Here is a 13,950-nt window from a genome sequence, read left to right on the forward strand (position 1 = left end):
TTTCAGCTGTTCGTCTTTCTTTTCTTTTACTTTCAAAGAGCTATTGCCGCGTAGCAATCCGAGTAAGTCCGCATAAATGCAACCTGTTAAACCTGAAAAAGAAATCACGCTGTAACCACTGCTTCGGTGTCCTGATGACGATAAAAATAATGATGATGACGATGATGATTAGAGGCCCTCTCTTTGTATCGAGACGTCGGTTGTCACCAACCGACTTGCCTGCGTTATTCTATACTTATTTGCCCTATCCTTCACAAACCCTATGTGTTACCGCCCCTCCCCTTCCCCCGGTTTTAAACTTCCTTCCAATCCTTCTACCCCTCGCGGTCGCAAAGTGAACTAAAAATTGTGCAAAAGATTTCCGAAAAAAAAAAATCTGACATGACACAGGATTGTTATAGATTATCTGTCGAGAAACGCTTTTTGGTGCTCTGAAATATAATGCCGTGGTACGCATTAGTAGTAACGAGCCAGGTTTGCCGAGACGTCTAGGTTCATTTAAAGCGCGGGCGCATGCAGCCTTTCGAAGCGGTATCGCTCGTGCTGCCTGCCTCAGCATTGGACCTCCTTTGACAGCGGCCCTTCTTGTACCGAGTTACGTATTTGAGTTAACGACGAAAACAAAAAAAAGAAAAGGGGCAGTAGAAAAAAAAAATCGCTGGAGACAGGCGGAGTGACAAACAGCTGCAGGGAACGGCGCTTTAGAAAAGGCGCTCCGTGAAAGAAGTTCGGCTTCAAAGGAGCAGCTCGAGGGCAGGCAGCAAACGAGGAAGGCGTCTTCGAAAGACACCGGAGGCGGCCTTTTTTGGGTTCGGAAGAGACGTTTCCGCATTCTCGTTTGGTTGTGGGAGTGTCGGAGAGAATAAATTCTCGGATCAGGTAAAACGGCCTCCAAGGCACTTGCACACACACACACAAAGTGAAAGAGGGGTAGAAAGGAAATCCGGCAGTCTAGAAGGGCGGGGAACGCATAGGGAAGGTATATATACCTTCCAAAGTTGTGGGAGGTACATATACTTCCGACAAGTAATATAGCATGTAATGCAAGGTCATGTAATGCGAAGGAAAGATAACCGTTGGTCATTAAGGGTAACAGAGTGGATCCCTAGAGAAGGCAAGCGTGGCAGGGGGCGGCAGAAGGTTGGATGGGCAGATGAGATCAAGAAGTTTGCGTGGATAAGTTGGTCGCAGTTAGCGCATGACTGGAATAATTGGAGAGCTATGAGAGAGGCCTTTGCCCTGCAGTGGGTGTAGACAGGCTTATGATGATTGTGATGATGATGATGATATACTTCTGAAGTTGTTGAATGGGCTTGTATTTATTGGTTTTGATATAAACTCGTGTACTACATCTATGCTGTATAACTTGTTTGTTCAAAAATATTTTGATGTTTGTGATCAGTTCCTTGCTGTTTTGTACGGTTTGTTGCATACACCTTCGTTTTAATGACTATTGCCTTCAAGTCGTTATGTGCTCTCGTTGATGCGCTATCTATTGCTCTCGTGAATATATTGTATTTCGGTGCTAGGAGTTTTGTTTGACACCCCCAAGCTGTGTTTATGTATTGCGCTTTTTTTTCACCCCGCGGTTATTCTGACTGTGTGAAGGGTGTAGGGTATAGTCAAGTTGCTGAGTGCAACTTTTTACCCTATTTTCTGCCAGCCATAGCGTGTGTACGTTCATGGAAATAAATAAATAAACAAACAAACAAACAAAATATAACCTATCTTTTTATTTCACTGAAGTTCACCATCATTTTATTGTTACGGAAGAATGCAAGGAAAAACACCAGTTCAAAGTGTGGACCGAACCCGCGCCTTCGGATCAACGCGTTTATTGCCCCATAATTTCATTAGGCCATCGGGGCCGCTGTGTTCTCCGCCACTCTCGGTGGTATTTACGTTAATATAGCTGTATTTTATGCTTAGGGTGGTAGCCAGCGCCGCTCCGATAACTCGCGGTAAAGGGGGGAGAAATTTTGCATTGCGCCTTAGCATATCGCTGCTGTCTGCATAGTCCTGGATCTGATTAAAACACGAACATGAAAAAAAAAAACGTTTTCGTCACACAAAAATTAAACGCTTCCTGGGCGCCATTTCAACCGTACAGCTGCGTACAGTGCCCAGCTTGACGCGTCATATCGTTTATCAGTGAGCGCGCACTTCTCTGAACGAAATCATATCCGTCGTTGTCGCAAATGTTCGCGAAACAGAAATAAGCGCAGCAGCGGCACAACCAGCAGACGGCGACGGCACAACCAGCAGACGCCTCGAATGCCCATCGTGTCTTGTCATCGCTAGCACGCTCAGTGACAGTCGTTTTTTTTTTTTTTCCTTCTTATTTTTGTCCGCTTTTTCATAAAGCAACCTTTCAAATTCTCCCGCCGTGACGCTGACAGGCTGCCGGCAGGCGCTCTCGGTTTCCCGCGCTTTTGCTGTTCGCAGCGATGGCGCAGACGACACTGCAGACGACAGCAGCAGCATCGCGCCGACGGTAGCTATTGAGGCGCTGTCGGAAACTTCGCAACAAGGCAGAAAACGCTATTGCTCAAAGAAAGCAGGCTGTCTTTAGCTCTAAGAGGGTCGGAGTCTCCTCCGTGTACTCGTCTGTCCGGCAGCGAAGACGTGAGGGCTGACAACACGACGACATTTTTCCTTCTGGGAATCCCGTGTGTTTCGCACGGTCGTCGGAAATTACGCTTGTTCTTCCCGCTACTTCGCGCCCATTGCCTAAGATGCGACAGGCGCTGCAGTTTCAGAGTAAAAAATTATCGTCTGACCAAGGCTGCCTTACAGCTACGAAGCAGATCGTCCATCTCAGCTGTGAGAGGCTGCTGTCGAGGTTTTCTTTGTGCCTGGAAGGCTGTATTCGGTGTGCAATAATTTTTACTTTGCGCAAAAAGGGAACCCGTTATACTGTGGGAGGGCTTCGCCTGTAATGCTTATTTAACGCTCTAAGCGGCGTTATGAATGATATCCAGATCGTGTTGTCCCTAAGCACCCTGACTGCCTGAAAACAGACGACAAGGACTCGACGGAAAATGACATGGCCAGGCCGCCGTCGTCGGTGGCTTTTCTGCAGTTTCAGAAGCGTTTCATGCCACTCAAGCTATAAACGGCACTTTTAAATGTTTATGCATTTTATAAGGAGTCAACCAATAAACCAGTCGGTCTGTCTGTAGCGTTTGATGCGGCCCACTTTCGACGCATACGAAAAACGCCTTCATACTGTGAAGAAATGAAATCTTAGAAAAAGCACTTTTTATATAAGTGAAGCCGACTCTAAGGAGGCGCCGCGTAGATATGCATGGGGTTTCTGGAGGCACCTTTATAAGGCCCTGGGTCCTTTATATTTACATATAAGGCCTCTTGTATTGCCAACAAAAAATGTCTTTCCAGCAAAGCATTGCTTTACAGTAGTGAAGACGACTTTACAGGGGTTTGCTCACTTCGTAAGGATGCATTTGTCTTGTGAAGGCAATTAATAAAGGGCCCTAGAGAGAGAGAGAGAGAGAGAGAGGGGGGCGTGAAGAGGTCAGACTATGGCACAAATGCCATACTATGGCACAATATATGTCGGACTATGGCACAAATACTTGGCCCTAAGGCTTATCTTCTTTTAGTATGAGGCTGCTTATATGGCGCCTGAAAGAAATGCCTCTACAGCAAATCATCGTGTGTAGTGGGAAAGCTGACTTCAAAAGAAACTTTTATTTGGGAGTTTCTGCAATTTTTTTGAAGACGATAGTATTTTGGGGGCTACTCAAACGTGAACATTTCGGTCTGGCTGTCTGTGTGTGTCTTTCTGCCTGTCCCTCGATTGCGCCACCCGGCAAAAAGTGAAAAGAATTCCCGAGCGAGGCCTTTATACTGGCAAATCATTTCCAAACCGCTAAATCTGGTGGCAACGATCATTCTTTTCAACATTGTTGAGCAAAACGAAAGCATCAGGCATATTTTAAGCGAGAGATAAGTGTAAAATTGATACTAGCCCTGTTCTTTTAATTAGGAATACACGGATATTGCGATAGAAAATAACTAACTGTGGCTGATTCCTCTGTCATAGCAATCGGTAAAACACGAAAGTGAAATGTGCAGCGAAATCTGCAGCTGAACATGATTTGCGGGTCGGCGGCTGTCTTGTGAGTGTGCTTGGCAAGCGACGTCCTGCTGGCGGGTCGCTTCGGCAAAGGTGTACTGGCGTCATTTCCGGGACGGATATGACGTCCGTCAAATATTGGTGTATCCCGGCATAAAACAATTTCGTGTTAAAATATAAAACTAGAAAACGAACAGCCCCAGGTATAACGTAGTCTTTAGTACTAAAGGTTGCTTCCCCGCAAGAAGACCCTGTGTGCAGGGGTGTACCCTTTACAGACCGCTTGCTTCGTTGCACTGGCGTCACTTCCGTGACGGATATGACGTCAGTGAAACCTTCGTGAATCCGGGAATAAAACACTTGTGTGTTAAAATACGCTTTCAAAGAAATTCTTTGGCCTCAAAATACCAACAGAGAACGCGGAGCCCCATCGCTGCAGTGTTTCAAGTTCATAAGTAACAAGAAGTTCCAGGAGACGGCGCGAGCATGGGAACGCGGGAAAATTGAATTGACTTGAGCAAACCTCCGCCATGTTTATTGTGTGAGGAGTGAGACGTTAGGGGAAGAGTGTGAGAGGTGGGCAGGGGAGAGGAGAAAGGCATTTACGTGGCAGGGGTGACGGAAGACTGTCGTCTTTCAGCGACATTTGCAGCAAAGTGAGCAGATACGCCGCCATTTTGTTTCCTGGTGCTTGCAACAAGCGGCGCCTGCCGACGGCAAACAGAACGTCCCTTGCAAAACACACGATTTTGGTCTGGGCCGTGTTGTGTAAGGTAAAAGGCTTGAGACGGGCTGTTCTGCAAAGTTCTGCCGACAGCAGACAAAGCATCCTTTGCGGAGCAGACAGTTTTTGTTTGGGCTTGTTGTGTAAGCTAATGTCGGCACCATGAGCACGTCCCTCGTCTCGATGAGATAGTTCAAAATTATCTAACACGCATTACGCAATTTAGCGTTCCTGTCTACACACGTCATCGACCGGAACGTATGCGGTGAACGCATATCGGTGTCTGAAACAGGCACCGCGGGCAATGGCCTTGTAATACTGACACTTGCAACACCATTCGTTGCGCTGCCAACACGCACTAAGCAATTTAGCGCCTCGGTTTCGGCCCATTCGTCTTAAGCCACGCCCGGAACTACGTCTAGGCTCCGAACGGACGCTTCTGGCTCAGACACGAACACTCTGTCTTCTTACACAGGGGCAGTACTTCCAGTCGTGCCCTTTGTATACCGCTCAGAGTCCCAGACAGAGAATGATGCCGCGAACATGTCTTGTTTCTGCTTTGCTACTAGCGCCGGGCCGTACCCGGTTGTCTTATCTTTTTTCATCTGAGCGTGTTTGCTCTTTTTGTCGTGTTCCGCTCCAGGCAGGCTTGTTTGACAGGGAGAATGTTTCATCCTGTCGTCACTATAGACTAGACTGTTCTTTGATCGGCAGTGTTCGCGATCTAATTCGATGGTTGTAGAAGGAATAGTGCTGAGAGATAAATGAGGAGCTTTTTTTTTTTTTTTTCAAATGAGTCAAATCCGTACCGGAACAGAATTTTAGAAACGAACGAAAATTTGTTAACAGGAGTATTCAACACTGTCAAAGCTAACTTTCACTAAGATGGAAAAGATATCATATAATAGCTTTAACAGCGTTGCATTTAGGCCCGGTCACAAATTTTCACTTGTTTCTCAAACTCTGTTTAGGTGGATTTGATTCATTTCGAAAAGAAAAAAAGAAACGCACCTCGCATGTTCGCTGGCGAACGCCGCGGCATTCAATTTGCCTACGCATTCAATTCGTTGACGGCTGCTTCGCCGCTTGTATTTTGCACTTTTTATAGTGGGGCACAAATGGCACTAGTTCGCTTCAATGAACGTGACTTGAACAAGCACCCTGCATTATTAAATTGGCTACGTGTGACAAATATACTCACGTCACATTGTTGCTTTTGGTGAGCGTTTGTGCGGCCTGCCATTCGGCCTGTGGCTTATCACTACTGGAGAACGTCCGAATTTACGCTTCACCAACGTGTCATGGGTCTTCGCTTCCTGCTTTCTTAGCTCTTGTATGTTTTTAATCATCGTGCAGGTTCTCCCGCGAGACGGAGACCAATCCCAACCACTTCTACTTCGTGGACTTCGAGCGACACAACGCCGAGATCGCCGCTTTTCACCTTGACAGGTATGACGCGCTGTCGTTCTCACGGGTGCTTTTTCTGAATGCGCTAACGAATCCTTGAGGCCAGAAGAGGCCGCATTGATTTTTTGCATGTCGTGAATTGACGTAAGCCGTACGAACACGTCCCCGGCCTCAGCGTATTTCTCTGTTTAAAAAATATGGTTGATTCCTCTGTCATAGGAATCGGTAAAACACGAAAGTGAAATGTGCAGCGAAGTCTGCAGCCTAGCATGATTTGCGGGTCGGCGGCTGTCTTGTGGGCAGGCTTGGCGAGCGACATCCTGCTGTCGGGTCGCTTTGGCAAAGGTGTACTGGCGTCATTTTCGTGACGGATATGGCGTAAGTCGAATATTGGTGGATCCCGGCATAAAACACTTTCGTGTTAAAATATACAAACCGAAAACGAACCACCCTAAGCATAACGTACTCTTTAGTACTAAAGGTTGCTTCCCCGCAAGAAGACCCTGTGTGAGGGGTGCACCCTTTACAGGCCGCTTGCTACGTTGTACTGGCGTTACTTCCGTGACGGATGTGACGTCACGGAAATCTTCGTGTGTCGAGGAATAAAACACCTTCGTGTTAAAAAAGATGAGGGATCCCGCACGTATGCGTGCTAATCGACGTAACGCGTAGCTTTACACTTGTGCTTGTATGCTGACATCAAGGCCCGCGTCTTTTTTGCGGTTACAGCGAGCAGTTAAGCCCGCCTAAGCCAGATGGCGCCAGCGCCGCACTCGCCACTACTGGCCTTTTCTAGTTTCGGTTTTGCCGTAGTCTCCCTTTGTCGGCGTGAAGTGCGTCGTTAGCCAAATGGATTAGGCACGAAGAAAAGTCATAATTTAATATTGCGGGTGCACTCGAAGCTCATGTTGGTCGTCGCGAAACGGAACAGAACGTTCGCGGAACCGCTGCAATGTACAGAAGCATGCGAAGTCTCCGGCGCGGCACCACGAAGCGTCATTCAGTGATTCCCTCCCAGTAGTTCAGGTTCTCTCCGTAGGCGCTATGTGTCGCGCTTATTGCGACAGGTAGATAAGGCGAAATATGGAAAAGCAGACAAAAAAAAAACGTTATTCATGACAACTGTGGCTCGGAACGTGCGCTGAGCCTGCACAATCAGCGAGCATCAGGTAACCTTGCGAAGGGCACTCTCGAGGAAACCACTGTCTAAAATATTGAGCAAAACATTTTGAGCAATACTGAGAAATATTTGAGCAGTTTTGAGCAATATTGAGCAATACAACCAGCGCAAGTCGTTGAAGTAGATTATTCTAACGGTACATTTTCAGGGTTGTCCGATGCAGAGCCACAACTGGGGCTGTTCAAAATACAAGTTCGCCACGTCAACTCTCTGTAATTAATAGGTTCCAATCGGTACATACATGGGTATAGCGCAGTCGAGCCATTAGGTTACAAATACATAAAACTTCCTGCAGCAAATCTGACAAAAATTACTGCACGAAAGTAAAAATAAAAACTAAAGACAGGTCCAAAATTGTCATGTTGCATATGGTTACCAAACCAATTATGTGTTGTGTAATATAAAAATACAAAAAAAATGCTCACATCCGCAGCCTTATGGCGCAGATCGTGCAATTGTGTTAACAAAGCTTGATCACCCGATTAGAACGTTTATAAACTTCACTCTACGCGCTAAGTATTAGCGATTTGCGCGCGAGCGCGTTTATTACGCTGGGGGAAAAGAAACCGAATTTTGACGACTAAAGTTGGGGGTGCGTTCATTATGCGAGTACACCCGCCGCGGTGGCTCAGTGAAAGGCGTTGCGCTGCTGAGCACGAGGTAGCGGGTTCGATTTCCGGCCGCGGTGGCCGCTTTTCTGATGGCGGCGAAAAGCAAAAAACGCCCGTGTGTACGAGATTTCGGCGCACGATAAAGATCCCCAGGTGGTCAAAATTAACCCGGAGCCCTCCACTACGGCGCGCCTCACCGCCTGCGTTGCGTCGGCGCGTTAAACCCTACAATAAATAAATAAATAAATAAATAAATAAATAAATAAATAAATAAATAAATAAATAAATAAATAAATAAATAAATAAATAAATAAATAAATAAATAAATAAATAAATAAATAAATAAATAAATAAATAAATAAATAAATAAATAAATAAATAAATAAATAAATAAATAAATAAATAAATAAATAAATAAATAAATAAATAAATAAATAAATAAATAAATAAATAAATAAATAAATAAATAAATAAATAAATAAATAAATAAATAAATAAATCATTATGCGAGTAAATACGGTATTTCGCGATTTGCGCGCAAACGCGCCTAACGTTCATGTATACAGCCACGCATATGCGATGTTCCCGTACACTGTGTGCTCCATATGGCATATGCCAATTTCAACATGCGTGTTTCCGTAGCCGCAAGTTAGCAGATACCGAACAGGCAACAGCTGATAATGCGGAACAGGCATACAGGGCAGACCGCGTCAGCTGTAAGTCAGCTTGCAAGTATAACGCCCAGCGCTGCAGCTTTTTCATCACACGTCGAAACATTAAGAAGCGGTAAAGAAGCGGTACGGCTTCCACACTCTTGCACGAGTTTTTTTTTTTGCATCCCTTCATATTCATAATATAGTGTGTCCACGGCCAACCATTTAAGCGTAGGCTGGAAAAGAAATCTTTCAAAACAAGCTTTCCAGTGGTATTAAAGGGACACTGAAGTGATTTGTAAGCACTGCGTGATTACGAGCGGAAATTGTAGTCTGGAGTCTGTATACGCCATGTTTCGACCGCACGCTGCGTTTACGCGACTTTATTCACCAGAAGAGTCAACTGGAAAATGCTGTCCTCCTCTCTGCATCCTCGCCCATTTTCGGTGGCGTTTTGCATGACGTCAGAAACAAATGGCTTGGCTTGACTGCGCTACTGCACGGCTCGCCGACCTTCCGACAGGGTCAGTCGGCCCAGCGTCCGCCGGCCGCCGACAGGTCGTCGCAGTTCGTTCGCTTAGTTGAAACTAAGCCACCACACGTTTGTGGATAGAAGAATGTGCCTTTCTTTAGTTTCTTAGTTTGTAGATTGCATCAAGGTCCAAGTCCAGGTCGCTCAACACAAGCTGCACCAGCGCACATGCGACGCTTCGCTGACTGGTACATTAGTAGGAAAATCTAAGGCCACTTGAAGGCGGGCGAAGAGTCAGCGAAGTCAATATATATGTACTAAGGAAATAAAATCAACCGAAACTTTTACCGTAAAATATGGTGCAGGAAGCACTTTTCTGCGCTGGGTGAACAAGCACAGCACTCGGCAGCACGACCACACATATGCGAACGCTTTTCCGTCTAAGAAATGCAATTGCTAGACATGAGATATTGTGGAAATTTGGGGGACGCTTATTGCAGGAACTTTATACAACAAATAGTCATCTAGGCTGCTTGAAACGCTAAAACTAAATAAAAAATACCAGTTGCTTGGCTCGGCTATGCCAGGATATACGTAGCGTTAGCCAAGGTTCAGCTGGTTATTCTTAGGTTTCCTGGTTGTCTAGGATTAGCGGATTATCATGCTTACTGCTGCTTAAGCGATTTACAATCCAATCCAATCCAATCCAGTCCAGTCCGGTCACTGCTTCTCGCGCATGCCAGCACGGCTCTCCAGGAGCCACGCGAAACGGCTACAAAGCGGCTCCGGTGCAGCGTCAGACTTGGCTACTGCGCAACCAAGGCGCACAGCTGGGCACGCGCCGGCGCCAGTGCGTCTGCCGCGGCTATGACATCACTCCTCTGGAATGCGCAGACCGGCGAATGTGCAGACCCAATTCTCTATACACCCGTACACCAATTGGATTGTATTTCCAATCCAATACAATCTAACTTTATCTAATCCGAATCCAAGCCAAGCCAATCTAATCCGATCCAATGCTCCTCGCGCTTGCGTAGCACGGCCGCTCATGGTCCACGCTAAACTGCTCAACCTAGGCCAGTGTAGCTTACGCTACGAAATGTAAACTGGATATACGTTATATACTTTATGTGTCCATCCCCAGCAGCGCTGGCTCGTGGCCGAGTGGCCTGGAGCGGTAGATATGTTTTTGTGCTACTCGCAAGTTCGAATCCTCCAAAGTACATCCTTTTTTTTTGTAGGTTTATTTCTTTGTTTTCGGTCGATGTTTTCTATACTGAATTCTCCATTTTTGCGCTGTAACGTTCATTGCTCCACGAGCGAGTTCGCAGAACGCGCGTAGACTGACACTAGAAAGTTTTAGCTGACCGTTTTCGACGGTCCGCCCTGGTACCGGCGGCCCGCTCAGCGCAGCCGGCACCAATCCCGTTGGCGGCCAAGCTTGCCACGCATGCGCAATGGCGCTCCCGCTCACTATCGGAGCGGCGCTAGCGAGTTCTCGTTGGCGTGCTATTGCCATATAAGCACCGACTGCTTGCGGGCAGTGGGCACAGGCCATTATCAGCAGGCCCTTGGCTTGGTGCGAACACGCTTTTTACGATACAGACATGAGTGAGGCAAGCTCCAAATATGGAGGAAAAGCGCATGGCATTTGAGCACCTGCGGTGACGCGGAGGGCGTTGATCCACTGAGTAGCTCTCGGCTAGTGTTTGCTACGATTCCAAGGTCCTGGTAGGCTTATCTGACGCATTTTAGAGCCGACAACATGGCAGAAGTGCAGTATGCCGATTACTGAGATATCGAGAAGGCCCATCCAACGATAACGTCGGTTGCCAAGCATGTTGTTTCGCACAACCGAAACCGAAACTTGGGTGAATGTTAACCTTGGCCATCGTCCAACCACGTAGCACCTTTAACTGACGTCACTGAGTTTGTGCAGCCGCCGCAAACAGCGCATGATAGTTTTTCTTGTTTCCGGCTTTCTAAAATAAATACCGCCTTATCGCCCGGATAAACGATGAAAAGTGTGTTCATTTGAGCCAGTCTGCGCAGTGCAAGCAAAAACGGCAGCTTGATAAATTCACTTAAATGCCCCATTAATGCATACACAATTGTTTTATTACGCGATTTTACAACTCAGGTTTTTACTCTATGCCATCACGTAGAAATAAAAAAATAAATCGATCGGACAGCTTTATTTGGACGAAACGCGCGAATAGGAAAATATAGGCGACGAACGCCAATCAAAACAGCGTACGAGCAACCTTTATGTGGGATTTTTTGTGACTAAGTAATTTCTGAACGCTGGTGCACCCTACCTATAGTTTGACAACAAGCCCCCATTCATAGCAACACTAAAAAACTGTGGTTTATTCCTCTGTCATAGGAATCAGTCAAACACGAAATTGAAATGTGCAGCGAAATCTGCAGCTGAGCATGATTTGCGGGTTGGCGGCTGCTGTCTTGTGGGCGTGCTTTGCGAGCGACGTCCTGCTGGCGGGCCGCTTCGGCAAAGATGTACTGGTGTCATTTCCGTGGATATAACGTCGGTGAAACCTTGGGGTATCGCAGCATAAAACACTTTAGTACTAAAGGTTGCTTCCCCGCAAGAAGACCCTATGTGCAGGGGTGCACCTTTTACAGACCGCTCGCTTCGTTGTACAGGCGTCACTTCCGTGACGGGTATGACGTCAGCGAAATCATCGTGTAATTAAAAAAGAATTGTCAAATTCGCCTATAGAGCCGCGCCGGCGCTGGCCGATGCGCACGGGCATCAGCGAAGGCCACAGCGAGTGAGTGCATGAGTGACAACATTTATTTGTCCATAGATGGGAGTTAGGGAAAGGAAGCCTTGATTGAAGCCCCTGTAATAAAGGGGCTTTAGTCCTTCTTCCCTGGCGGCGGCCTCGGCCTTCTGTACCAGGCGGACCTGCTCTCCCGGGTACGAGCCCTTATCCGAGCTGAGCAGCACTGTCTCCCACTTCTAGAATCGCGTAATAAAAGGCCAGCTATGCCGAATGACGTCACGATGGCCAACATGGCCGCTCCCAAGGAGCTGCGCTGTAAGCAGTCAAACTAGATTGTACTATAAGAATCTCCTTCTAGTGCACTCTAGTCATAGTCACGCGGAAGAGTCGTAGCCACGTGGTCTGCCCCGACTGTCACGTTTACATTCGCTGTTTGCGCAATTAAAGCGCTCCTGCCATTCAGCTCGCCGTTCAGGCACAGCTGCCAGCTCAAATAAGCTACGCTAGTGGCTCTAATAAAATCCAGCGGCGCGCTTTGTCAGAAAGCAGCAGCAGCAGCAGCGGCGGCAGCCCGGAAATCCGGGAGGAATGCCAAAGATAGCTTCGCTTCAATAGACGCGGTTTAGGCGTGCCCACGAAGCGTGCGGTTATAACCCGTATTTACAAAGTGAAGCGTCGCTGTGCCTGTAATATTTGTAGTGGATAAAATATAACGTAAAATTGCCAGACGAATAGTAAACACGATGAATATTATTAGATTTTATGACCTTACATGAAAAAGTGGTGTACAATTGCAACTCCCAGGAACTAACCTGTACACTCGGAGCAAAAGCTTAGATTATTGTGACCCTGAGTGCACTTGAGCACTGAGATTTGTTTTCTCGGCCGTTGTGATTAAGGGCGGGGTACGAATAATCCACACGCAGGATCTTGGGCTTCCGTCGAGCGCCTCCTGTGGTGGGCCGTACGCTGAACATGACCACCGAGATCTACGCCATCACCGACGAGGACATCCTCAAGACCTTCTTCGTGTCGCCAGGTGATAATATGCCTGCTCTTGGATGCATTCAAGACACACCTATTTGAGAAAAGGAGGCATATAAAAAATTAAAGCACTTACACTCAACGTGCGTGAAAGATGTCAAGTGCGGAACAGTGATTCGCCAGAGGGGCTGTGGCGTTCTCTATTGCCTAATTTCAGTATCATCCTAGCGTTGATACCGAAAGTAGTCAAGAGAGAGTTCCGCAGCCTCTGAAAAGGCGTATAAAGCGACACTGGATTGAATGTTCATTAATTTGGGCTATTTAATTCGTTAATTCATGATTTTTTCTTGTTGTGTAATATCGTGCACTTATTTGCGGCCTGGCAATGGCAGCCTCCGTGGCAATGTCACAGCGAAAAGATCACCTCTAACACTTCGTATATGAGTAATCTTTGCCTGTGTAGCGCAATGGGGTTGACATCGGCTTTGTAACGCGAGGGATTGAGGTTCGATCCCGACCAGGGGAAGCGGGTATCTTTTTGAGGCGTCTGTTTGGGTATGTGACGCCGCGTGGCCGAGCTATGACGACAAGCCGGGCCCCTTAAGTGCTCCGCACTTTACAGCAGCAGTTCTGAGCATGGAATCGCACTTTTTCCCCAGATGTAGTGGCAGCGGGCCAAGTTTTATGCATGCCTTCCGCGTGGGATAACTGAAGAAGGAAAGGGAGGAGAGATGAATATAGGGAGGTGAACGAGGAGGGAGAGGAGGTGACGAAGAGCTTGGTTAAATGAAGATATAAAAGGGGCGGAGAGGTAGAAGGGAGGATGGGGGAGGGAGGGTGGGAGAGAATGAGAAAGACACGAGGGGAGGGGAAAAGCTAACGCGTACAGCACTGACTGCATCCATGCAGTATGCCTATTGTCGCTTTTTTTCATTTGACCCCTGCAGAATGTTGCGGTGATCTGGATGCTCCAAATGGGCGTAATGGTTGGGAACCATGTAGCATCTACAGGGCTGCACGCAACTTGTGAAATAGACAGAATATTATCGAGATTTAACCAGCGTATTTCAGAA

At 47.0% G+C, this 13,950-nt stretch overlaps 1 protein-coding gene across 1 annotated transcript in view; it reads left to right on the forward strand.

The window, feature by feature from the left end:
* LOC144139665 (extracellular serine/threonine protein CG31145) overlaps positions 1-13,950 on the forward strand; it is a 74,022-nt gene that overhangs the window by 49,771 nt on the left and 10,301 nt on the right. Inside the window, exons 7-8 of the mRNA XM_077671955.1 lie at positions 6,180-6,272; positions 12,820-12,932. Of these exons, the coding sequence (XP_077528081.1) occupies positions 6,180-6,272; positions 12,820-12,932 (206 nt within the window). The remainder of the gene's footprint in view (positions 1-6,179; positions 6,273-12,819; positions 12,933-13,950) is intronic.

This window comes from Haemaphysalis longicornis, unplaced genomic scaffold (genome assembly GCF_048455015.1).
Source record: "Haemaphysalis longicornis isolate Haplotype H1 unplaced genomic scaffold, Haemaphysalis longicornis Haplotype H1 scaffold_5, whole genome shotgun sequence".
Taxonomy (NCBI): domain Eukaryota; kingdom Metazoa; phylum Arthropoda; class Arachnida; order Ixodida; family Ixodidae; genus Haemaphysalis; species Haemaphysalis longicornis.